Genomic DNA, 26784 nt, shown 5'->3' on the forward strand with positions numbered 1-26784 from the left:
AATATTAAATGATTTTGATAAAGTGAAAACATACGTTGTTCACAAATGGATACATCTTTCATATAGTTTCTTACAACTCAACTCAAACTTTGAGATTGAACTACCATATAACATTTTCGAACTCGTATGAACTTCAAATATGGATATAACCTTGTGGTTACCATAACTTTAGCAAATATGAAGTTATATTATTGATTGTTATGTTAAAATAAATTTTCTATTCTCTTCTTTGGTGGGAGAAATGATGCCATGTGAATATGATTCATAAAATAGCAATTAACACAAAAACAAATTATATTAAATGAAAGATCGTGATTTTACAAAAAAATCAGGAAAAAGAATCAACAAATTTGAAGTTACTATGATAGAGAAATACCAGTTTCAAATTTGTAGTATGAATTAAAAAGGGAAATATGGACTATCCACTATCCAGCATGCTCGACGCCCCACGTGTCACCCTGGACCGCTGGTCAGGCATGCCCAAGGCCAGTTAGATCGGGGCCAAAATATGAGCAAACACCTAACTCAGGAACAATGGTATATAAAAATATTTATTGCCCGTGGCCCTCACAATCCAAGGTTTGGCGCACTGGTACGGCGCTCGGTTCTGGTCCTTGTGACCGCGGTTCGAATCCCCAATCGTGCCTCCTTTTTTGTTCGAATTAAAGCATGTGATACATATGTATAAAAGATTTAATACCTGACTTATACAAGCAAACATTGTTGTGTGGTGATGGAAATGTGGGTGCCTCTTGTTCTGATGACCAGTTCGAACCCCTCCACTCCTTGCGCTACGTTTTTTCCTATTTAAGCCATACTAACTAAAAAAATAACGCCTAGCATCCCATGAATGAGAGCATACCTCATTTGTCGCGGGATCGACTCCCAGTCCCTGCACAAGGCGGATTTTTTTGATTTTACTGGCACTGCACAAGTGGGCCCCGCTCAGCAGACCACGTGTGCGCTGACTAGACTGCCACGTAAGCATCAAATAAGAGAAAAAAACTTGTATTAAAAATGAAAATATCAAAACATATAGTTAAAATAGCTATGATGATTTTTATGACATTAATGTTAAAACGTCATGTTTTGTGGGCTCCGTTATGACGAATTCAATAAAATGTCATATTTTGTGAGCTCAATTATAACGAATTCAATAAAACGTCATAAAGTTCTGGGCCTAGGGTCCATACCTTCAAATTCGTTATAGATTGTGTGCAATTGTGCTCCATTAAAATGTCATAAAATTTTCGTCATAGATCACCACATTTCTTGTAGTGTAGGTTCTCAGTTATATGTGGTTTTAGAACTTGTAGATACATGCAAGAAGCATTGTTGTCAGCATGCTGGAATAATGTTGATCATATCGGCTAGCTCATCCGCTCTGCAATAAGCTTAAGGTATGATTTCCCCATGCTCAAATTCTATATTATCAGCATGTCCGCGTTTATCTACCAATATTAAACTAGCTGCATTGTAATGGAACTATAAGTGTTTAAATTTTGACATCGATCAATAAAGAACATGGATTGGATTATATCATAATTGTACACCACATGGTGTCGTATATATGTGTGATCTGAATAGCTCTCTTTGTTAGTGCATTTTTTTTATTTATGTACCATTGAAATGCCTCCACACGAGTGTTGGCACTCCCTCACACACACAACACCCTCTTGCTTGCAGGTGGAGGAAGAAGATGATAGGAAGAAGAAGGACTCAGGAAGAGCACACGAAGTGGAGCTGCTTTTTTTTTGTGAGCTGCAGCTGCTCTCTCCTTTATAGACACAAGTAGTCAAGGTGAGCATTTACAAGGTAAGGCGCTATAGTGTTATGCAGTCTCTACCACTACTAGCTACTGCTGCTACTACTAGTCAATACTGCTACCATGCTGCCAACTGCAGCTACTACTATACACAATAGTATTTGTCGCCCAATATTGAAGAGGCAGTCTTGACTGAGCAGGAGCAAGAGCCCCTACCAGTGTAGAACCTAGACAAGCCAGAGCATGGGTAATTATCTAACAATTCTTCCCCTAATTGCACTGATCTTGCTTGATCTCCTCAATTCCAATCTTGGTCCTCAACTCTGTGAGTCGAACGCGCCCAAGTGGCTTGGTGAGGATGTCCCCAAGCTGTCGAGCTGTCTCGACATACTCGAGCTTGATCTGTCCACTGTCGACGCAATCACGGATGAAGTGATATTTGGTGTCGATGTGCTTGCTCCGGTCGTGGTGGACGGGGTTCTTCGCTAAGGCGATGACGGACTGGATGTCCACCATCAGGACGGGTGCCCGAGCTTCTTCTCCGGTGAGCTCTGCCAGCAGCCGCCCCAGCCAAACTCCCTGGCAACATGCCGCCGCCACCGCAATGTACTCTGCCTCGCAAGTGCTTAGCGCGACGACCTTCTGTTTCATCGATTGCCAGGAGATCAGGCACGCTCCAAGGAAGAAGAGCACACCAGTCGTGCTCCTTCGTCCATCAACGTCGCCCGCCATATCGCTGTCGCTGAACCCAATCAGCTCTAGCTCTCCTCTGCTCCTCCTTGGGTAGACGAGCCCGTAGTCGCGTCCCTGCCACATAGAGGAGCAGATGCTTGACCGCGGCGAGGTGATCCTCCCGCGGCTCCGCCATGAACCGGCTCACGTACCCCACGGCGAACCCAATGTCCGGCCGCGTGTGCGTGAGGTAACGCAGTGCGCCGACGATGCTCCGGTAGCTCGTGGCGTCCACCAAGGGGGCAGTACTATCCTTTGACAGCTTCACTTTCTCCTCCATGGGCGTCTGGCACGCCCTGCACTCGCCCAATCCGCTCCGCTCCAGCAGCTTCCTCGCGTAGGCGCTCTGGCGGAGCGTGATGGCATTCCCGGTCTGCTCCACGTCAATGCTGAGGTAGTAGGTGAGCAGACCGAGGTCTGACATACGGAACATTGACTTCATCTTCTCCTTGAACGCGTCGATGTCCCGCTGCTCAGCTCCGGTGACGATGAGGTCGTTGACGTACACGCCGACGATCACCAGGCCTCCCTTCGACCGCCGTGTGTAGAGGGCGTGCTCGGTGGCGCACTTGGTGAAGCCGAGCGACGCGAGGCTGGCGTCGAGCTTGATGTTCCACGCACGCGGTGCCTGATGCAGCCCGTACAGGGCCTTGCGCAGGCGGAGCACCCTGTGCTCCTCGCCGGCGATGACAAATCCCGGCGGCTGCTGCACGTACACCTCCTTGGCGAGCTCTCCGTTGAGGAATGCCGATTTTCATGTCCAGGTGATGGACCTTCCAGCACCTCACCGCCAGCAGCACCAACAGCAAGCGCAAGGACTCCATGCGCGCCACCGGCGCTAAGACTTCCTCGAAGTCGATGCCCTCGCGCTGCACGAATCCATTGGCGACGAGCCGCGCCTTGTGCCGCACCACCTCGCCGCACTCGTTCCGTTTCACCTTGAACACCCACTTGAGCCCAATTGGCCGACAACCGGCCGGCGGATCCACCAGCTCCCACGTGCGGTTCTCCTCCACTGTCGCCATCTCCTCCAGCATCGCCGCGCGCCAGCGTGCCTCCTGTTCTGCTGTGGCGAAGTTTGGTGGCTCCTCTGCGCTGCCCAGATGCAGCTCGAGGTCATCCAGCACATGGGCCGCCTGCCCGGGCGGACTCCCCATGCCAACGATGTCATCCACTAGACGGAATCGGAGTGGCTCGCCGGAGTAATCGGCGTCGATGTTCGGGGAGGCGCTCGGCGGAGGCGTGATGAAGCGAATTGACGAAACAGTGCTCGTTGCGGCGGAGATCAGAGTCCCCTGTCCCGCTCTCGAGGGTGTCCCATGCGCCTCGCTCGAGGGTGCCCCCTGTGTCGCACTCGAGGGTGCCCCCTGCGACTCGCTCGAGGGTGCCCCCTGTGTCACACTCGAGGGTGTCCCCTGTGACTAGCTCGAGGGTGCCCCTGTGCCGCTCTCGAGGGTGTCCCCTGTGACTTGCTCGAGGGTGCCCCCTGTGTTGTACTCGAGGGTGTCCCCTGCGACTCGCTCGAGGGTGTTGCTTCCCCTTCGTCATGAGCCAGCTCCCCCGCACCGGAGTACACCATGTACTCGACGGTGAAAGAGGTGCTCAAGCCGCCTGGCGTCGCTTCCCCATCGCCGGACTCCCAGACCCAGCACGCCGCCTCGTCGAAGACGACATCGCGGGACACGACCACCTTGCTGCTGGCCGGGTCGTAGAGCCTATAAGCCTTGCTCCCGCGCTCATACCCAAGTAACACCATGGGAGTGCTCATGTCTTCCAACTTGGCGAGGTTGGGCTTCGTCTTCTTCACGTGCCCGACACAGCCAAATGTCCTGAGGAAGGACACGTCCGGCTTCCTCCCGTGCCAGGCCTCGAATGGCGTTGTGCCCTCCAAGCTCTTGGTGGGCGCGCAGTTCAGGATGAACACTACCGTGCTCACCGCCTCGCCCCAGAACACCGCCGGCATCCTCTTGGCCTTGAGCATGCTCCTCGCCTTGCCGACCACCATCTGGTTCCTACTCTCGACGACGCCATTCTGCTGAGGCGAGTACGGCGCCGTGAGGTGGCGTTCCAAGCCCTGTCCCGCACAGTAGAGGCCGAATTCGGTCGAGGTGAACTCGCCACCGTGATCCATCCGCAGCACGCGCAGCTTCTTCCCTGTCTCCGTCTCCACCTGCGTCTGGAACTCCTTGATCGCCGTCGGCGCCTCATCCTTGCTCGACAGGAGGTGCAGCCACATGAAGCGGCTGCAATCGTCCACCAGGAGCAGGAAGTAGTGCCGCCCGCCATGCGTTGCCGGCGTGATTGGCCCACAGAGGTCGCCGTGGACGAGCTCGAGGGTATCGCCAGTGCGGTAGCTCGCCTTCTTGGGGAACGGCAGCCTCCTCTGCTTCCCGGCAAGGCAGCTGTCGCACAGCTCGCCGGCATGCTCGATCAGTGGCAGCCCTCGCACCATGCCTTGCCGCGCCATCCTGGCCAGAGCATCGAAGCTCAAATGGCCGAAGCGCGCGTGCCAGCGCCACGCCGCATCGTCGCACCTTGCCGCCAAGCACACCGGGCGCGCAATGCGCAGCGCCAAGGTGTAGGGGCGATTCCTGCCGCACTCGACCTTGGGGAGCAGCTTCCGCTCACGGCCCCTGATCCGGAGCATGCCGCCGTCGATCAGCGCCTAGCAGCCTCGCTCGTCGAGCTGGCCAATGCTGACGATATTGCTCCGGAGCTTCGGGATGTAGTACACATCCGTCAGCGCCTTGTGCTCGCCATTCTTGCACTAGAACACGACCGTGCCGCGCCCCTGGATGTCAACGCCAGAGTTGTCCCCGAACTTCATGGTGCCGACGACTCCGGTGTCGAGCTCGGAGAAGGCCGCGCGGTTCCCGGTCATGTGGTTGCTCGCGCCGGTGTTGAGGTACCACTGCTCCTCTGCCTCCTCCTCCGCCCGCCCGAGGTTGACCCGCGCACGCGGCTCGTCGAGCTCGACGCGCCCGCCACGGTCCTCTGCCTCGGTGTTGATGGCGCAAACCTGTGCCATGAGCAGCGCAGGCTCTTCCTCGTCATCCTGGGCGAGGTGCGCCCGCTCCTGGCGCTGCGGCTCCTTGCAGTCGCGGGCCCAGTGCCCGATCTTGCCGCAATTGCGGCAACGATCCTTGTCGGTGGCACGATCTCCGCCGTCCTTGCCGGCGCCCTCTGCCTTTCGCCGTGGCTTGACGCGCCGCCTGCCGCGCGCCGCCTCCGCCGCCGCTGCGCGAAACAGAGGAGCCCTCCCCATGCTTCCTCTCGCGCAGGCGCGCTGCCCACTGCTCCTCCGTGAGCAGTAGCTGGCCGCCGGCAGTCGTGCGGGCGGGGGCCTCCGCGCGGTCCTCGACCGCCTTGAGCCGCCTGATGACTTCCTCGATCGAGAGCGTGCTCATGTCGAGCAGCGTCTCGATCGAGAGAGCAATCTGCGCGAATCGCGGTGGCACGACGCGGAGATACTTCGCCACCGCTTCCTCTTCGGCGATGTCGACGCTGACCTGCGCTAGCTGGCTCATCAGAGATGTGAGCCGCAGCACGAAGTCCTCGATGGCCTCGCCATCGCGGAACGCGATAGCCCCGTACTCCCGCCGGAGCTGCTGCGCCTTCGCCTTGCGCACGCGGTCGCCGCCGAGCCGCATCGTCTCCAGGCTCTCCCACGCCTCCTTGGCGGAGTCCTTGGTGCCGAGCAGGACGACGTACTCGGTCGGCACCGACTTGAGAATGGCCTCCATGGCCGACTGGTCGTCTTCTTCATCAGCGGTGCCCACGGTCACTGCCGCCCACAGGCGCCTCGCCTTGAGCATCACCTTCATCAGCACCACCCACTCGGCGTAGTTCGTGCGAGTGAGCATGGGGTACTGTGCGCCGCCGACGTCCCGCACCGTCTTCTTCACGACGTACGTCGTCTGGCGCCCACGGCCACGCTCTTGAGAACGCCCGCGCCCATGCTCACGATCCAGGGAAGCCATGGCCACCAAGCTCGAACACTCAAACTCTGAATACCACTTGTTGGCACTCCCTCACACACACACAACACCCTCTTGCTTGCAGGTGGAGGAAGAAGATGAGAGGAAGAAGAAGGACTCAGGAAGAGCACGTGAAGTGGAGCTGCTCTTTTTTTTGAGCTGCAACTGCTCTCTCCTTTTATAGACACAAGTTGTCAAGGTGAGCATTTACAAGGTAAGGCGCTATAGTGTTATGCAGTCTCTACCACTACTAGCTACTGCTGCTACTACTAGTCACTACTGCTACCATGCTGCCAACTGCAGCTGCTACTATACACAGTAGTGTTTGCCGCTCAACATTGAAGAGGCAACCTTGACTGAGCAGGAGCAAGAGCCCCTACCAGTGTAGAACCTAGACAAGCTAGAGCATGTGTAACTATCTAACAAGGAGCACATCATGTACTATATATGTCTACATGGATTGGATTAGGAAGATTTGTTGCATACATATGTACTGCTTATTACTAATGCCGGTTAGCTCCTAATAAGTATAGAATTTTAGAATTACGGCTCCCTTGAAAGACTAGAATTAGATCACGGTTCAAACTCAGATAGGCACACAACTATATACTGGTAACATCATCGAATTCAAAGCTTTAGACTTCCTTCAGCCACATATATAAAGCACAATGTTCAGACTGGATATGCACGAGCTTTGACAGAGAGATTTTGTTGCATGTTCTTGGAAAAAAAAGAAAGGATGTAATGATAACCTCTTACCCTTGTTTTTTGTAACGGATCACATCCATATCATCACTAGCTAATGCATATGTGTATATATAGTAGTATGTGTGTTACTGCATAATTTCGCAGCATCTTCTGTGAACACAAAGAATTAGGCGTGAGAGGCATGCTTTATTTGAATTTTGTGAACACAATCATGCATGTACGCACACCGCGCGACTTTTGTTTCTTCAACAAGATGATTATTGTTCGTTATCTGATAATAATAAAGGGATGGTTATCGCACACAAATTATATATCTGTACACACGCATGCACCTGTGTGGGAGACATTACATGACATCCTAATCCATAAACTATACTGTTAATCATCGACACGATCGGAGCAGATGATCCTCCCAATCCCCATCTACGCGTGTACGAATCTTCCTGGAAAGATCCTACTCATCATGCATGCTGTACCATATGATGAGGCCTCGCTGTCCCCCCAAAGCCGTATCGGCTTCGATCGGGCGGTGAGTTGCCCCAAATCCCGAACCGTACTTTTCTAATCGGTACTTTTCAGTTCATCATCGCATGCATCTGCCGCGCCCGGCCTGCATTTTTATATGCGCAGCAGGCAGTCTCTCTTTTCAGTTCGAGAGGAAAAAGAAGAGGCTGCCTTCTTGATCCTGATGGAAGTTGCTCCGTAGAGAAGGTGATGGCGTGGTATATTCTATACGCGTACCACCCACAGGGTATGCAAGAGCTGATCAGGCATGTGTTTGTGCATGGACGCACGTTACTGGCAGCAGCAACTTGCGGCTAGTGGCGTGCTTAACTGCCGATCATCACCTTCCTCAAAGGCCTTTTAGTATTATTAGTAGTAAGTAGTATTCCTTCCGTTCCAAATTGTAGGTGGTTTTGGCAAATCTAGATGCACAATTTTTGTCATGCATCTAGACATATTGTGTTATCTAGGTGCATAGCAAAATTTATATATCTAGATTTGTCAAAACGACCTACAATTTAGAACGGAGAAAGTATGTGCGTGATGAGAAAGCCATGATCCATGGCCATTGGTTTGCACAAACTGCAGTACCAACATGCAGCACTTGGGGCAGTTGATTGCATGCAGTTGCTAGCTACTTGATCGTACTATATATACAACTGGAGAGAGATATGCATGTCATGCCACTTGATGTGTTTGTACTTTGTGTGCACTGCATAACCGTACAACTAGCTGTATGCCTAGTACGTGACTGCATACTGCTCCCTTCATTTCAAATTATTAATGGTTTTGATTTTTCTAGGTGTATAGTTTTCGCTATGCATTAGATATATATCATGATGTTTAGATGCATAGCAAAATCGATATATCTAGAAAAGCAAAAACAACTAATAATTCGGGATGGAAGGAGTAGTTAATAACGGACGATGGTGTGTATCAAGATACCAAGACTATATGTACTAAGCTAGATGTGATCTACCGCCCATTGTTTTACAAGTAGCCATTTTGGATTGTTATTAGTAAGTTGCTTGTTGTGGTAATTATTGGGTTCTAAAGGAGACACGAGGAAGAGGTAACCCTATATATGTTCTGTCCTCTAAAGTGAAATGGCACGCATTTTAGTTTTGTTAAATGAAATGCAATCGACCAACAGCAGACAGGCCTAGCTTACGTGGGGTACACCCAATGTTGGCCAAAAGTGTATCAGTCGAATTTCCTCCTTAATTTTTCACGTATAGTAGGGCCGGTACGGTCCCTCTAGCTAGGGGCACCACTTTATCTAGCTCAAGCTCGCTGGTTGCCTTGCTGGTTGCTGCCTCCTTATCAACAACTATGATCATTGGCCGTGTTCTAGCTAGCTCTGTCACTGTACACGTACGCATGCCTATTCTGATCAGATCCATATGTTTCAGAGGAGCTTTTTTTTTGTTTGAGATTACACACTACAACTTAGGCACTCATAATGCACGCACACTTACACCCTATGAACACGCGTACGCAAACTCTATCCTTATGAGCATTTTCGAAGATTGAGCCGACAAATTCTCGAGATTGACGAAGTCATCATAGACGTCTCGCTGTCGACGGAAATGTCGCATTGCACAGCGTTTTTAAATCTCAAAATATTCACTCACATGGAGAGTCGAACTCAAAACCTCAAATACTACTGAGACTCTTATAATCATTAGGCTACACAATCTTTCGCATATATTTCAGAGGAGCTGGCTGCTGCATGCTGCGTCAACCAACAACATCGATGTGTGCTGCTGATTTGACAGAGCAAAAGCCCACGGCCACTCGATCGAGGCCGGCCGGCCCGGCCGGATTAGACTAAGGGGCCGTGCTAACAGAAAGTCGCGACGACCACACATATACCAGATAGATGTTCTTGGCGCAGAGGCCAGAGGATGAGTTAGTTTATTCAGGGTAAATCAGGCCCATCATGCCATGCGATGACATGCATCATGCTTCAAGACTAGATTTGTAATTGTTTATGCAGTGAATTAAGCCAAACTAGAACAGTGAAAATGAATCAGGTCTTAATTAGCTTTTCGCCCCTGAACAAGGAGGTTACACACAGGCTATATATATAGACGACGATCGATCTGATGAGCTGATATAGGAGCTTTGCTGGTCTCGTGGATATATACGCATTTAACTATATAATTATATTATATAGTTCCATGGAAATTGGAAACAGCATATATACTATAGGTAGCGTGCTTACCGTACGTGCTCGGTTCGTCGGGCGCCGCCGCGCCGCCCCCGGCCGGCCGGCTCCCGCGCGCAAGATTAATTGGCGACGGTTGCGAGTCCATCGCCGTGATCGCGGTGAGATGTGGGATGGGGCTGAGCATGGGATCCCGTCTCCACGGGCGGCTCGCGGTCTCCCTCGGTCTGCGGACTGATGGCCTTCGTCGGCGTCGGAACGGTCGCACGTCGCGCCGCCGCGGGTTGGGAGACGCCGGGACGGCGGGGGATGGGAGAGGGAGATTGCCTGATTGGGTGGGGGACTGGCTGCCGTCGCGCATTACTGGGCCCAAATCGGCCCGTGACTTAGGGATTCGGAGATGGTTTGGGCCAGTTTGGCGTTTGGAGAGATCCTCCGGCCCAGGAAGTTCCGTTCATGCGTAATTCTTCAATTTCTTCCACAATAATAACTGGTCGTTTTCTAAATTGATTTTCAAAAACATAGGCTCGAGCGCGGCCGCGTTTTTTAATCTTCTTTTAGTTGATGATTTGAGAATATTTTTGACGCAGCTGGATTTCACGAATGTGATTGTGTGGCTCTTGTTACTGACTCTGTTCTTTCTGTCCCTTTTGCAATTACTCTATACGACCGTACTTATGCATTAACTTCTGAACGAAGTGTTCATGTTCATGTTCATGTTCATGTTCATGCCGGCGTTACTGCCTGCCATTGTTCCTCGTTAAAAAATAAAAAACAAAAAAGGCTGGATTTCACGAGATGAACAAACCGATTTCGGCTCACAACAGCAGCGTCTTCCCCATTGTCCCTGTCCATCAATTTTCAAGTCGGTGCAGGACTTGGGGGAGTGGACTCGAGAAAGCTCTCCTCCGGCCTTGCTGTTCGCGCGAACCACAGAATGCCGTTAGCTATATTTGAACGGCCCGTCACTCAAGCTTCTCCGTACCCAAGCAAAGCACACGCCCACCATACAATTCGCAGCTCGCCGCGGACAAAAGGCGAGCCTGCGACGAGCGAGGCCCTCGTCCTCCTCCCCCCCAGCTTACAGGAGGCCGGGAAAACGACCGACCCGGAGCGGGCAGCGCGCGGAGCACCCTCTCGATCGATCCCCTGGATCTCCGACGACGACCATGGGGCCCCTCCTCCGCGCCACCGCCCTCGCCGCCGCGCTCCTGGCCCTCGCCGCCGCGGGCGAGGCGCACACCGTGAGCGACTTCCTCAACATCTTCCGGCCCCGGAACGAGCACGACTACTTCCACAGCGCCAACCAGGGGCAGGAGGAGGACGTGATGCCCCGGGCCAGCGACCAGCAGAGCCTCGTCGGGGCGCCGGTCAGCCGGAGCGGGCTCATGAACGTGCCCGCCCGGTCGGCCCCCACGGCGGTGGCGAAGGACACCATCGTGCTCCCCGTGGACAACGCCGCCGGGTACCCCGGCGCCTGGTCCATGATCAGCGGGAACGCGGGGGTGTCGGCGATGCACATGGTGATCATGCGCAACGACAAGGCCATCATGTTCGACACCGTCACCACGGGCCCGTCGCTGCTGCGGCTGCCCAAGGGGAACTGCCGCCTCGACCTCCGGAGCAGGGAGCAGGGCACCGAGGACTGCGCCGCGCACGCCGTCGAGTTCGATTTCAACACCGGCGGGGTCAGGGCCCTCAAGGTTGCTTATCTTATCTTGCTCGATCCGGTGCATCGATCTGGTTCCAATCAAGAAGGACAATGTGTGTGACGACCATTGGCTTGGGCGCGTACCCTGCTGCTGCAGATCTTGACGGACGTGTGGTGCTCGTCCGGCGCGCTCGACGCCGAGGGCAACCTCGTGCAGACCGGCGGCTACTTCGAAGGCGAGAAGGTGGTGCGCTACCTCAGCCCGTGCGGCAACTGCGACTGGAGGGAGTTCCCGGCGAGCTTGGCTGAAGGAAGATGGTGATGCAAATATTATTGTGCACGGCACGATTACTCACAGCATGCAGCGACATGCCTTGATGACATTGCATGCATGTGTGCGTGAGCAGGTACGGGACGCAGCAGATCCTGCCGGACGGCCGCTCCATCGTGCTCGGCGGCCGGCGCGCGTTCAGCTACGAGTTCGTCCCGGCGGAGGGCCAGAAGAACGCCATGGCCAACAACATGCAGCTGCTCCGCGACACCACCGACGACGTCGAGAACAACCTGTACCCGTTCGTCCACCTCCTCACCGACGGCACCCTCTTCATCTTCGCCAACGACCGCTCCGTCGTGTTCGACTACCGGAGCGGCCAGGTCGTCCGCGACCTCCCGGCCCTCCCCGGCGGGGGCAGGAACTACCCCGCCTCCGGCATGTCCGCGCTCCTCCCCCTCGACCTCCGCCGCGGCGACGTGCTCAGCCCCGAGGTCATCGTCTGCGGCGGCACCCCCAAGAACGCCTTCAAGTTCGGCGAGACCAACGTCTTCAACGCCGCGCTCCGGGACTGCGCGCGCATCAACCCGCTCAAGCCCGGCGCCCGGTGGGCGATCGACCAGATGCCCGTGGCCCGCACCATGGGCGACCTGCTCATCCTGCCCACTGGCGACCTGCTCATGCTCAACGGCGCCGCCAAGGGCTGCTCCGGCTGGGGCTTCGGCCGGCAGCCGGTGCTGACCCCGCTGCTCTACTCACCGCGCCAGCCGCGGGGCTCGCGCTTCCGCGCGCTGGCCGCGACCACCATCGCGCGCATGTACCACGCCTCCAGCGCGCTGCTGCCCGACGCCACCGTGCTCGTCGCCGGCAGCAACACCAACTCCGCCTACAACTTCACCGGCGTCGACTTCCCCACCGAGGTGCGCGTCGAGCGCTTCACGCCGCCCTACCTCTCGCAGGAGCGCGCCGCCAGCCGGCCGGTCATCGAGATGGCGACCGTCCCCGCCGGCGGGATGGCGTACGGGGCCAGGTTCAGCTTCCAGATCTCCATGCCGCCCATGATGCACGTCACCGAGGCCGACCTCAAGGTCACCATGTACGCGCCCCCGTTCACGACGCACGGCTACTCCATGAACCAGCGGCTGCTGGTGCTGGCCGTCTCCTCGTTCATGCCCCGCGGGCCGCACATGTACGAGATCACCGTCGACGCCCCGGCGAAGCCGGAGCTCGCGCCGCCCGGCTACTACCTGCTGTACGTCATGGCGAGGGGGGTGCCGAGCAAGGCCGCTTGGGTGAAGGTACACAAGTGACAAGGCGACTCGATCTGGGGAAAAAAAAACGTGTGCCCCGGAGTACGTAGCCGCACCACCACGCATACGAGGGGTTTGGCAATGGCGCACAGGCAGGCAGGCAGGCATGCCTGAGCATCGATTTTGGTTTTTGTTTTCTTCATCAAATTTGGTAAGGTTCTCCCCAATGTCTAGGGGCAAGTATAGGATATGGATCGACTCAAATTCGTTAGCCGATCCAAGTGTGGCAATGCCCGGTTATTAGTAGCGTTAGTTCGCAATAACATTGGAAAAACATGGATGTACTAGTAGACAGTAGAAATGTATCTGCTGTTGGTATACATTATAAAATCACTTTTTTCTTATGATGGATAAGCAAGATCTCAATTCATAGCAATTCTGTATTTTTTGGACCGAATTATCACGATTATCACGACTGCGATGTTATATATCTTCTACCTACATAAAAGGTCATCATCCACAGTACTAGCTCCTCGTACCTGAACGTTATACTTATACTCCCTCGGTCCCAAAATATAAGATATTTAGGTTTGTCCTAAGTTAAAATAGTATAAATTTGACAAAATTTATAAAGAAAAATATTAATATATAACACATCAGATAAGTAAATTATGAAAAAAATTATAGTGCATCTAATTTTCTCATTTGATATTTAAAATATTATTAATATTTTCTATAGACTTGGGCCGGATCAAACTTATAACAGTTTGACTTAAACAAACCAAAATGCTTTGTACTTTAGGATGGAGGGAGTAGATTCACACGCGCGAGAGATTTCCCTACAAAAATGATCATATCACTGGTGACTTGTGTTTAGAACAAATTTCCAAAAAAACAGCATTTGGAAGCAAAAAAGAAAAAAAAAACAATAGCTGCATGTGGTTTCAAGTTATCCAGCTCATGAGTCATGACCACCTCCCGGAAGTTCGGTTCTCGTTTTATCCTTGTTAGTTAATTCTTTGCATGCATATTAGAGAAACTTGCCTATATTATTTTGGCTAGCTTAGTGTTAAACTCTTAATCAAGGTTTTTAATCTCCCGCTATATATATAGCTTCTGCTATAGTCCGCTATTGCTATTTGAGGCATGGTACCGCTATTTGAACTCATTTGTAATTTAGCCGCTATATCCCACTATTAGCCGTTTTTTAAGTCCAACCGCTAAACCCCTTAGCCCGCTATTTAGAACCATGCTCTATTAATAACTAAAGCAACCAACTACACCTTTTTTGGGAGACAGGAAGTGTGTGTGTGTGGGGTGGGGTGGGGATAAAGGATAAGAAATTTAATAACTATGTTATAGAAAATATAAGAAATACTCCCTCCATTCCAAACTATAATTCATTTGATTATTTTAATTTTATGTTTGACCACTCGTCTTATTTAAAATTTTGTACAAAATATCACTTTTTTGTTGTGGTTTGCTTTACTAATAAAAGTTCATCAAGAATAACTTGAATTTGACTATGTTTTCACAATTTTTTTTAATAAGACGGGTGATCAAATTTAGGATTAAAGAAATTAAACGAACTATAATTTGTAACAGATAAGTAGAAAGCACAAAACAACTTTAGCAGACACTGCACTCCAAAGGACAAATTATATTATCAATGTCGAGAAGCAATAGCTAAGAAAAAAAACAATGGTATTGCGCACTGTGCATACGCACTGTCCGATATGGATCAAAAAAAAGTCTATATCACCCCCCACCTATGGGAGATGGACTACATAACCCCCAACCTATAAAACGGTCTATATCACCCCCTGAACTTTCCAAACCGATCAAATTACCCCCTAAAGCAGTTTTGAAAAATCATAGTAAATCACAGAAAAATTATAAAATGTAAAATCCAATTGTGTTAGACTCCAAATGAGTAGATCTACACAGTGAATATATAATATGGTATGCTTTAGTATATTTTTTTTGCTGTAGCTTTAGATTTATGTTTTTTCTTCGTAGTTGTAAAAAATGTACTAAAGCATACCATATTATATGTTCACAGCGTAGATCTACTCATTTGGAGTCCAACACAATTGAATTTTTTATTTTATGATTTTTTGTGATTTGTTATAATTTTTCAAAACTGTTTTAAGAGGTAATTTGACCGATTTTGAAAAATTAAGAAGATGATATAGGTCGTTTTTTATGTTGGGGGATTATATAGTTCATCCACCATAGGTGGGGGGTAATATAGACTTTGTCGTACATCAAACAGCCGTCGTTGCACGTACAGAACACTCGTTCCTACCGGCCGCCTCGAGCAGCCTGACAACTTCACCCAGCACAGCCGCGGGCTCGTAGGCGCCCTTCATCCCCACCAGCGCAGCCAACGCGTCAACCTTCCTCGCAAAGCCCTCTTCGAAGAAACCCTCATCGTCGCAGCTCCCCGCCTCGTCGTCCTCGGACTCCTCAGCGGGCTGGTGAACACCCGACGTGCCCGCGTCGGACACGGTGTCGTTGGGGTCACTGCTGATGCGAACCACTTGTTGCGCCTGCCGGTGAGCGGCGGCGAGGTCGTCGGCGCGGGAAAGCCGTGTCCGGCGAAGCGCCTCGAGGCCCAACGCCACGGTGCGGAGCGGGACTCCGGCGTGCTCCACGACCGGAGCGGGAGCGGTGAAGCACCGGAGGCCCGCGCCGGGCGAGAGGTCGAAGACGACGTACCGCGGCCGTGGCTGCACGGCAGACTCCATTTCCTTCGACAGACTCTGTATCTGTATACTATAGTAGGCAGCTGATCTGTCAGCTTAGTACTGGTAGAATACAAGAAGGCAGAATCATGATGGGGAAAATACTAATGGATAGGATAACTGATCACCTATCTATCAGCGTCGAGTACTCTTTGTTTGTAAATGTTGCAGTTGCAGTGCAGCGCTTCTTGCCTCTGTGTAGTGTTATGCGAAGCTAAGACGGCCCTATAAATAGAGGTAGCTAGCCCCGAGCCGGTGATGATTTGACCTGCTCCTAATTAAACAAGCATTTGCGGCGGCATTAGAGAAAACCGCCGTTCGATCGGCGTGGCAGCTTCGGACTCCTGCGACGCTGAGGTTAATGTCCAATCCGGCAGAGTGCTTTCGGATGGCCCGGCAAAAAAAAAAAGTTGTCAGGAGTATATGCTACTGCTCGTAGCTTCCGGCAAACATGCCCCCCGTCAAGGGGCTTTCCGCTTGATCAGGACACCCGGAGCACGAAAACTAGTACCAGGCCCTACCACAAATACCCGGACAAGCACACTGTCGAAAGGGTGTTAGCAACAAAAGCGTTCGGCGGGGTGTTTGATAGGATTGGGTTTCGCCTAACCAGCAAGGCAAACAGACACGCCCGTGCATCTCGTTGGTGGTGGAGGAGGAACTCGGTGCTGCTAATGCCGTCCTGTGTCCACAAGCATTTGCAACCGGCCTGACAGCCTGACAGATTATATGCTTATGCAGCAATGGTCGAGCCCGAGATTGTCCTCTGTCTCGGGCTATTGGGCGACGTGGTTAAAACTCGAAAGCTTCCTTTTTTTTTCCTCGGCGGGTAAGTAATCCAGCACAAGTCATCCGCGTAATGATGATGATTAGTGGGAGGGGCGTGCGCGGGGCCGGGACGGCGAAAAGCACAGCGCGGCTCGTGTTTACCAAAGCGCTCGCTGCACTCTGCGCGTCGGCCGCGCGAGGACCCGGAATTCGGGGCCGCGCGTGCACGCGACCGCGGCGTAGTGCGCGCGCGCGTGCGCGTGCGCAGCGCTACCGCGACCGCGTGGCCTTGGGGCGGGTGGCCAGAGCCAGGGCAGGCGGGCAGCAGGGGGATTTGGACCGAGCCCGGCCGGAGCCACGCTTGCCGAGAGCGCCTGGTCGCGTAGAGGCAGAGTTGCCGACCATTGCCATGACCATGCAGCTTCGGTCTCTCTTCGAGCTGGAGGAAGCGTGACGCGCGCTGTGCTCTTCTACCGCTATGACCATGCAGCCTGCACGTTGCGTGCGGTCCACCGTTTACAGTGTGCTACTCGGGGTGCCTGTCCTGTTTTATTATATATAAGGCCAACTAAGAGCAAAACTAACAATTTAATCTTCTGCTGGCTGTAGATTATTGCTATATTATATTAAGCTAATTTAATAGTCAGTCTGTATAATAAGTTGGCTGTATATGTTGATTGCAATATGCCAATATTAATGTTTGATTCTTCTTCTTCTTTCTCTCATTCTCTCACAGTTTATAAGAGTCGTATTACAGCCGGTTGGAAGCAGGCTGTAAACTTGCAGTCCGCTTCTCTTCTCTCTCCCTTCTAACTCAGTACAAATATGACGTGATGCTCTATTTAGCCCGCCTACGTCATCTCGTAATACTTGCTTTAAGCAGGCTGCGTGAGGTGCCACATCACATTTATGCTGAGGTGGAGCAGAAATGAGAGGAGAAAGAGCAGAAGCGGACTGCAAACTTACAGCCAGTTAAGACATAGATTTCAAGGTACTCCCTTCTCTTGGAATGTAAGTCATTCTAGAGTTTTTAAGGATAGATTATGGTTGTGTAGAAAAGACTCTCCTACTCCTAATTATTAAGTACTCCCTCCGTCCTCAAATATAAGTCATTCTGGGATTCAAAATTTGTCCTCAAATGTAAAGTCATTCTAGGTTGAGAGTGGACCCAACCATTTTAATTATGCATCGTTTTGGAGTCTTTTCTAATAGAAAGATGTGCATACAACCATGTAGGGGGAGATACATGTGGGGGAGGTACATAGAAAAAGACATACTAGTTTAATTAGCACATTCCAAATACTTAATAATTAGGGGTAGAAGAGTCTTTTTTACACAACCATAATATGTCCTAAAAACTCTAGAATGACTTGCATTCGAGGACGGAGGGAGTATTGGGAATTGCTAATTAAACTAGCATGTCTTTTCCTATGCACCTCCCTCATATGTACCTTTCCTACATGGTTGCTTGCACATTTTTTTTATTGAAACGAGCTAAAAATGATGCACAATTAAGATGGTTGGGTCCACTCTCAATCTAGAATGACTTATTACATTTGAGGACAAATTTTGAATTCCAGAATAACTTATATTTGAGGATGGATGGAGTACTTTATAAGAGGGGTGCTGGGTCATTTATTAATAATGGAACTTATATCGATAACAAACTACTTTCTCCATTTTAAATTATAGGCCTTCTGGCTTTCTTATCTAAGTTTGACCACTCGTCTTATTCAAAAATTTGTGCAAAATATCACTTATTTTGTTGTGAGTTGCTTTATCAATACAAGATCTTCAAGAATGACTTAAATTTGGCAATGTTTATACTAATTTTTTGAATAAGACGAGTAATCAAACTTATGATAAAAAAAAGTCAAACGAACTACAATAATTTGGAACGTAGGTAGTATTATATCAGTAAGTGATGTAGCACAATTAAAAGCCTAGCAGCAAGCTAAATCATTAGCCTCACTCTAATATAGAGAGAGCTTTGCCAGCACATGAATTGATTACGAGCCTGGGATGCACCATTCTGAGCTTAATTACTGTGGCACAGCCACAGGCTGATTAGTGTCTTCTATTTGCAGTTGCAGTGTTGTAGAACTGAAAGAAAGCCGGCGATTCGCGGAGCAATGGAAGAAGACAGCACATCTGCACATGTACCGCCGGACACGATGGCCTTCATCCTGACAGGACACTAGACAGAAAACATCCAGCGGAAAGACGAGGACGCCGGCTGCCTTCTCGGCGAAATAAAAGATCGTCACGCTGCAGCTCCTAGCTTGATGATGATGCAGAGACGAATCACTCTTTCCACCAAAAGCCTCTTTGAAAGTTGAAACACATGATTACCATACCATTTATCAAAGCGCGAAAATAAAGGACCGGCGCTACGCCGTTTTTCACCGTACAAAAGACGTAATAAGAAATCTGCAAAACCAAATGTGGCGTCTTATGCACGCACGCGCTCTATACACTGAGAAAATAAGAATTCTTATTGTTCATTTATCTATTTATTTTTTATAGATAGTACTTCCACCTTCCACTTTGAGAAGACCCATGCGCATATGAAGATTCAAACTTTGCTATCTTTGACCAATAATTTAACTATTAATTATTTTATTTTTATAATATAAATTTTATGTGATTGGATTCCTATATATATATATATATATATATATATATATATATATATATATATATATATATATATATATATATATATATATATATATATATATATATATATATATATATATATATATATATATATGGCAGGGCTAATCCCTACCCAGGATATGGAATAACTATTCCATACCCGAGCCCGTCCGGACACCCGACCTGCGCTCACCACCCGACGCGGCCGCGCTTCTATCTTTTCAGTTTTTTCCCGACGCCTGGTCTGGTTTTTTCCCGAAAAAATTGCAATATTAGGACTGCAAACACTGACCACTCGTGAATTTGACACTCCCAGTGAATGACACGGTGGGACCATCTGTGCCTATGAAATGTGGGGCCAATGACAAAACTACAAAGGCTAATGTTTGCGGTCCCATTTTTGCAAATTTCTCGCTTTTTCCCTAGCGGTTTCCTCTCGTCCCGCGCCCACGCATCACGAGCATTTGAGGAGCTGCTTTTCCTTCCAGCTCGCCGCCTCCTCCGCGGATCCTGGTGCCGACGCGGTCGAATCCTGCGGTAGCTGGCTCCTCGTCGATTTTGGTGATCACGCCCGGTTCTTGGACTGCGACCTTGTTTTTCCTCCGCCCGTCCCTACTCCGGAATCTGCGATCATGCACGGGTGCCCGCCACACGCCGCCGCCGGCGGAACAACAACAACGCCCAGCCAGAGTAGCACCAGCACCATGGTGATGGCCTGCTGCTTCCTGCTGGATGAACTACCGATCGCCGCCATTGCTGTCATATCAATTAATAAGCATCTCTATTTTGTCGATGGATCGATCAGCAAGCTACAAGTGCCGTGTAGTGATGAGATGATGGCTGCTTCAATTTGATCGTTTTATTTGCAGCTAGCTCGATCTGCGATCAGTGTGCATAATTGGGGATTGAGCTCAATTGTAATCATCATTATAAATATCAAGTGTTTGTATCGTCTTACATTCTGCTAAATTCAATGCTGGGGATTGAGCACGGCACTGGCTAGTACCTACTGCACTGATCAACCTGGACTCACTAGTCACTACTGCACTAGCTACTGAATTCTTGGCAATTCTCTGTTTTTAGATTGGTCTTGCAAATAACAGGGTGGTGTCTACCTGCTGTGTAATGCAGTTAACTGCAATTTATCTGATGTACCATATATGTATAATCTCATCTTGAAGATTTCTTCCACGCAGTGCAAGATCTGCATGCAGACTTTCGTAACCCACTGGTATTGTTATCATCATCATGTACGTAATGACTGGTTACTCTATGTATTACAGGTCTGAACTGCTGCGGCAGCAGCTGCTGCTTTAGTTGTGTTTGCGCCATCTGAATATGTAATCCTTCGCTGTCCAGTGTCAACCTGTTGCGTTGCAGCGTCAATTGTGTGGATTTGTGATCCCCGTGCTTGCTCAATAATTTCACCTTGCTCTATGTTCTAGATTTGGGTATGCTGGTGCTGCGGAACCATGATATCGTTGGATTTTGATTTTAGAAGGATCAATGCCTGGATCTAATCTCATCAGATTAGCTGTAAAGCTATACATGTCACTATGATGATCCGTGACAAGAGAGAACTGACAAATCACCTGAAAGTTCATTTAAGCCAAATTTTGCAAGTCATCTTTGGTTTCTTCGCTCAACCTTGCTAGCTAGGGAAGGAAGGAAACATTTGAAAGGGCACAGGTGCCACAAAACACGACATTTCTTAAGGTAAGAATAGCCCACGAGAGAGCTTGATGGGGTCCAAACAAAAGGTTGGTAATTCTTTACAAGCTCAATAATACAGTAGTACAATCTGCCAATAGATAACCTTTTATGCCAAACACCTTACATGAAAATAATGTTCGCAATCACATCTCAAGCTCATAATCTAAATAAATTTGCGTTCCTTCTCAATGCAGTTAAAGACAGGCTAAAACAGAGGCTCCCTCGTAACCTTTTGTTCCCGTCAAGTGACACAACCGCTATTATACAACTGAAGATTGATGGAGCCCAGCTGATGATTCGGTTAGCGTGTCTCTGCCCTTGCTTGTTATGCGTGTGTCCTGCTGTTCTTTGCTGCTCTCACTTGTTGGAACAATGGGTGCACCTACAAGAATACAAGTATCCCGTATAAGATGACACAGACTTGGCAACATTAATAAATTATGAAGAGGAAATACTATGCAGCATAAATCAATTAAATCTGTTGGGTCTTATAAATTTGCATGCAAAAGATCTGGCTCAGAAACCAAAATGCTCAGCCAAAAATACCATTCACAACTGACGAGGGGCAGTGGTTGACAGGGACCCTAACTGAAATGCACCCTAAACTTTTGTAAGTACAGCCTATCAGTAAATTGCGTCCTGCATACACTTGTTAAAAAACACCAACCTCTGTTCTGTTTATGACATAATTCTTAAATGCATATAGTGATTAGTGTCAAGAAAAAACCCATAATTATTTTGAGGGTAAAGTCCGTTTTTCAACCCTGAACTATCACGATACTCCGATTTTGGCCCTTAAACTACGAAATCGGACATTCTACACCTCCAACTAACGAAACCGTTTGAAAAACAACCCTGGCTCAGCCAAAGGCGGTTTGCTACAGTAAAATTTCCGAATTTCACACATCTCTCAATTAAATGATAAAGAAAGCATAGTTAATATTGTCTAAAAATCATGATATTTTTTTGGGAGGTAGATAAAAAGACAAGAAATTTATTTTGGCTAGATGTGATACATTAAACATAATGGAATTTGAATTATAAAATTTAAAAAATGGGTAGAATTCAAAATTTCTTCAATTTTTGGGTCAGCTAAACCTTTGATAAAAATGAACTAAAAATATGATAATTCATAATTTTTATTTAGTTTAATAAGGTATTTTTTATTGGCCCAAGTTTTTATGAAAGTTTTTGAATTCCTTCACAACGCTCAAATTTGAATCAAATTTGATTCCTCAAATTTTAATTTATGAATTTTCTATAGAACTTGTGCTAATAAAAAGTACCTAACTAAACTAAATAAAAAATTATGAATTATAATATTTTTAATGCATTTTTATCATAGGTTAGCTGACCTAAAAATTCAAGGAATTTTGAATTCTACCTATTTTTAAAATTTTATAATTCAAATTCCATTATGTTTAATGTATCACATCTAGCCAATATAAATTCCTTGTCTTTTAATCTACCTCCCAAAAAAATATCATGATTTTTAGACAATATTAACTATGCTTTCTTTATTATTTAATTGAGAGAGGTGTGAAATTTTAGAAATTCGTAAATTTTACTGTAGCAAAACCGCCATTGGCTGAGCCAGGATTGTTTTTCAAACGGTTTCGTTAGTTGGAGGTGTAGGATGTTTGGTTTCGTAGTTTAAGGGCCAAAATCGGACTATCGTGATAGTTCAGGGTTGAAAAACGGGTTTTACACTTATTTTGAAGCCAAACTGACTGATCACAAATACTCTGATGTCTGACTAGAAGAAACTTCAATTACATGGGATGTATCAGAGATAGGTTTCTAGTCACAAACAGTGACATATATGGTCATGGAAGTATCACGGGGATTCTGCAGCTCAAGAACTATACAGAGGGTGTTCCACAGGTTGAGGTCAGGTTAGCGCTAGCAGAGGTTGGATTGACGACACATTGTTTGCTATCCGATTGTTGCCTCTAGCATGGTCAAAATGGCTGTCGGCAGCAGGATCCATCCGGTCATCCATATCCCTCCGAAGACAACAACCGAAAGCAGATGTATACCGCTGGGTAATTCAGATTTCAAAAACATTAAAAACGTTAAGCAGCATGACAAACAGAGATTGAATAGGGGAAGCATCATGATTAGGAGAGGATCAGGTGGCACTGACCTCTTTTTCACAGAGCTCATCCGTGTACGCCCCATTGTACACCCACCATTCCACAACCTCATCTCCATGGGCATGGCACCTGCACCTGCACCTGCAGCTGATTCAAAAGAAAAAAAAGAATTATCTCTGCTGCACCAATGAGTATTTCCAACATTCAAGAAACAACAATGATGGCATTGATATGAAGCATAGGTAAAGACAAGGTGATAATACACTAACATGCCTTATAGCTCTGGAAAATCAGTAGCGTTCATCTTGATATGAAGTTATAGACACAATCTGGCTTTACTTGGCAATTAAGCTCACCTCTGCATCAGTTTCTGCCAGAAAAATGAGCAGTGCAGAGTTCAGAAAAAATCTCCAACATTATGAAAGAGCGTAAAACTGCATATAACCTTTGTCAAAATAATTATTGCATGGCTACAGGAAAGAAGCTGCATGCATGTATCATATAGTCATATACAGGAAGGATATGTAATTTGGAAAAGGCTTTGGTCTGCCTCTGGCAGCATATTTTCTAATCAGCGCTACAAATTGGGAATCACAGAAAATGATTAGCAATAATGAATACATAAGAAGCGCATAGAGCCACAGAGGTTAACACCCAAACACGTCAAAAATAGTTGTTGTGGCCTTCTTTTGCAGCGTATAAACTAAATAACCTAGTTTAGAACCTGAAGATAATTGACACAAATTTGCTAACTGAACATAACAACCTCAGCAAGGTAAATGTTACAATCTCTATATAACTGAAAGCTGCATATATGAAATTTGTTTCAGAGACACAAGTCATGGGATATGGGCATCTTTGCTCAGAGCAGACAAAGACATTCAACCAGCCAAAAAGCATATAGTTGCTAAATTTGAGTTCCTTTCATCCATACATGTCTACCACGATCAATATTTAATGTACCGCAAGGTTTAACATTCCTGACTATATGATTGGAAGGATAAGATCAATTCTTATAGTCAATTTCTTAAAGTGGAGTTCCGATTAACAGTTGGTTACTGTGGCTCAGCAGCAGCAGTTAGAATATTTGTAATAAATCATAGTTCTAAATCTTTTGCTACAACGTTCCAGCAACAGGAACAGTTAGCTATGAGTGAATACTGAATAGCTCATAAATTGCACGGCCAACTGAAACAATCACAATCCATGAGATATTGTATCATTCGTAAGATCATACACTGAGTTTTGATCACCCAGATATGTATGTATACTGAATGCAGCAATCAGAAACACGCAAGCAGTAGCAGGCTAGCAGCTCACAAAAGAAAAGGATATAGAAGTACCTGTATCCAGTGAAGAAGAACAGAGGACAAAGAGCAGGGAGCACAAATTCGGCTAGGCCGCTGGGACAGGGATGGTCGAATTGAAGGGATCATGCACAGCAGCAAGTACAGGCTCCCTAGACAGTGAAGCACACGGTGACATCGCTTCCCATCCCATTGCCTCTGCACGTGGCCCCATCCGCCGGCGGCGAGCGGCACATATGCAACTGCTGCTACAACCTTATAGGCAGTCAGACCACAACTAGATTGAATCCACGACACCATGGTGGTGCAGAAATTCAGAATAATTAAAGGAGAAAGGTTGATTTGGGACTAACCAGCATCGTCCAAAAATTGGGCTTCCAGATTCACAGCCAAGAAGACCTGCATAAAATAGAATCAAACTCAGAGACCTCCATAGGTTGGAATCAAATCATGGAAGAAGGCCTCCAAAAATTGGAACCAAATCATAGACATTTGATCTGCACGCAGCATGGAAAACTGAGATTGAGTATGGATTAGTTGCTCACAGTAAGGGGAGGGATAGGAAGCTGGCGCCAGCGTGGTAGAACGCCACAAATGCGATTCCAATGTTAGTTGATTGGGACAAACTGAAACTGAAATAAATAGATGTTTACGTGGAAAATAAAAGAAGCAAACCAATTTGATTCTCCTTCTCCTGTGCACTACGCTTCTTGATCTGTGGACGCGGTGTGCATCGATTGCGATGGAATGGATCTGTGGCCATGGGGATTGAAGGATGGATAAGGAAATTGGAGGGACTGAGCAATTTGGTGCGCGGGGTATGTGATTTTTGCAGGTGATATGGGCAGCTAGCTGGATAATCTTTTCAACCATCGATGTTGCCCGGTAGTTCGGCTTGCACCTAATTTGTCGCTAGATTTTAGGAAAAAAAACAAACAAATCTTGTGTCCACGGCAACGGCGGGGGCAGGTTTTGACCTGGGGGCGACGGCGACGGGAGCGGAGCGACCTCGCGGAGCTTGGAACGGAGTCACGAACGATGGTGAACTGATGTATGAGTTCCCACGCGTTAGGTGGATCAGGTCGCAGGACTCTGGCCGGCGGTTGACCGCGACTACGGCGGAGGAGCTCGGAACGGGCGGCGGCGGCGGAACTTGGAACGGGCGACGGCGCGACGAGCGGAATGAATCGCCGGGGCGGGATGGGAGCCGGCCGCGCAGAGCTACGCCGGGATGGCCCAAGGGTCGCCGATGGGAGGCCGAGACGCGCCGGGATGAGGAAGGTGGAACGCCGGGATTTGGGACGCGTCTGGGGGAGGGATTGGCGAGCCGACGGCCGGGCGACGGGATTGGGAAATCGGAGCGGGTGCTGGGCTAGGCGGCGGTGGTGCTGGTAGCGGTGGTGGTGGTGGGGTAGGGCGGGGGGTGTGGGGTTGAGGGGGGACGCGGACCGGGGTGAACCGGTGGGTGCGAAACCAGAGCGGCGGATCGGGTGCAAAAGGTGAGCTCGGCTATGGGATACCTTATTCCAATAGACCTACTATATATATATTACTATGATTATAAGTTTATAATCATAAGTGATATAATATATGATAAATGAATGATCCTATTTGGTTTGTGCTATGCTAGAAATTTTATCAACTTTGACCGCTAATTAGAGGTATTAAATTAAGGCAGTTTTCAAAACCAACTTCAGAACCCTGAAGAATCTAATGAGACCTTTGACCGAGTGATTAGAGGATGGCCACTGTAGCATCACTGTAGCCAATCATCAATTAATTATCGTCATTAGATTCATCGCGAAAAATTACACCCATTTCTAAAAAAGTTTTATAAATAAACTTCATTTAATACTCTATGCATGCGAGATTCCCTTCTCGGGAATCGTGTGCTAAGATGGTAGAATGCAACCAAACAAGGCCAATGTCAAAGTGTTATTGGAAGACTGTACCATATTTTAGTATGCGTTAAAAAGTGGAAAGTGGAAGTAATATTTTGTTCTGTATCCATAAAGTAATCATTCGAGGTGTATAATTTATTTGTTCTTGTAAATTAAATTGTTGGGCCATGTTGATCCATTTGTTCGCAATATTAATTTTCCATTATGTAACCTTTAAATAAAATGTTCACGATGTTTATTGTTTTATTCATGGTATATTATTGTTTATTTGTTATGTTGAATTTTTCATTCATAAAATAGTTTTTTGTTCGTGTTAAAATATTTGTTTCCACTATTCTAAATCAATTATTTAGTATTAAAAAATAATTTAAAAATACTGTATAAATATAAGCAAGTGTGAATTTGTTCTGAATATCTTAGCATAAGAAAGATAATGATACAATTTAAATTTAATCTGAATTGTTGGTTTAAGATGACTCTTGGTGAAAGTTGAGTTTCAAGTGGGCACTCGAGAAACAGGCAACCTCCATTTTTTAATGAACGTTGGTTATTAGGCCTCAGGTTCA

At 48.0% G+C, this 26784-nt stretch overlaps 3 protein-coding genes across 10 annotated transcripts; 1 reads left to right on the forward strand and 2 right to left on the reverse strand.

Moving 5' to 3' along the window:
• Positions 1-11025: 11025 nt before the first annotated feature.
• On the forward strand, positions 11026-13088 carry LOC120710697 (aldehyde oxidase GLOX-like). Its single transcript, XM_039996294.1, has 3 exons — positions 11026-11559; positions 11665-11825; positions 11915-13088. The coding sequence occupies exons 1-3, from the start codon at positions 11026-11028 to the stop codon at positions 13086-13088; spliced, it is 1869 nt and encodes a 622-aa protein (XP_039852228.1).
• Positions 13089-15192: 2104 nt separating this feature from the next.
• On the reverse strand, positions 15193-15956 carry LOC120710698. Its single transcript, XM_039996296.1, has one exon. It carries the CDS (start codon positions 15776-15778, stop codon positions 15296-15298), a length of 483 nt encoding a protein of 160 aa, XP_039852230.1. The 5' UTR covers positions 15779-15956; the 3' UTR covers positions 15193-15295.
• A 7191-nt stretch (positions 15957-23147) lies between these two features.
• Positions 23148-25629, reverse strand: LOC120707601. Of its 8 annotated transcripts, none has more exons than XR_005689042.1 (6): positions 25295-25629; positions 24993-25218; positions 24863-24883; positions 24671-24716; positions 24354-24572; positions 23149-23380 (listed from the first exon to the last, which is right to left on the reverse strand). XR_005689042.1 is itself a non-coding variant. In XM_039992532.1 (6 exons), the coding sequence occupies exons 2-6, from the start codon at positions 25188-25190 to the stop codon at positions 23363-23365; spliced, it is 492 nt and encodes a 163-aa protein (XP_039848466.1). In that variant the 5' UTR covers positions 25191-25218; positions 25295-25629; the 3' UTR covers positions 23150-23362. The 8 variants fall into 8 exon arrangements, 2 of the variants coding, with proteins under 2 accessions (XP_039848466.1, XP_039848465.1); XM_039992532.1 differs by having other exon boundaries at positions 23150-23380; positions 24354-24562; XM_039992531.1 differs by having other exon boundaries at positions 23150-23380; positions 24354-24565.
• Positions 25630-26784: the final 1155 nt, after the last annotated feature.

Source organism: Panicum virgatum, chromosome 5K (genome assembly GCF_016808335.1).
Source record: "Panicum virgatum strain AP13 chromosome 5K, P.virgatum_v5, whole genome shotgun sequence".
Classification (NCBI taxonomy): domain Eukaryota; kingdom Viridiplantae; phylum Streptophyta; class Magnoliopsida; order Poales; family Poaceae; genus Panicum; species Panicum virgatum.

Excerpts from the sequence above, each read along its gene's own strand:
- LOC120710697 (XM_039996294.1), top strand. The coding sequence starts at position 11,026 with ATGGGGCCCCTCCTCCGCGCCACCGCCCTCGCCGCCGCGCTCCTGGCC. Across the intron at positions 11,560-11,664 it reads GCGGGGTCAGGGCCCTCAAG|ATCTTGACGGACGTGTGGTG; the intron begins GTTGCTTATCTT and ends CTGCTGCTGCAG. Across the intron at positions 11,826-11,914 it reads AGCTTGGCTGAAGGAAGATG|GTACGGGACGCAGCAGATCC; the intron begins GTGATGCAAATA and ends GTGCGTGAGCAG.
- LOC120707601 (XM_039992531.1), bottom strand. The coding sequence starts at position 25,190 with ATGGTTGAAAAGATTATCCAGCTAGCTGCCCATATCACCTGCAAAAAT. Across the intron at positions 24,884-24,992 it reads GGAGAAGGAGAATCAAATTG|CTTCCTATCCCTCCCCTTAC; the intron begins GTTTGCTTCTTT and ends CGCTGGCGCCAG. Across the intron at positions 24,566-24,670 it reads CCAATTTTTGGACGATGCTG|CAGCAGTTGCATATGTGCCG; the intron begins GTTAGTCCCAAA and ends ATAAGGTTGTAG.
- LOC120710698 (XM_039996296.1), bottom strand. The coding sequence starts at position 15,778 with ATGGAGTCTGCCGTGCAGCCACGGCCGCGGTACGTCGTCTTCGACCTC.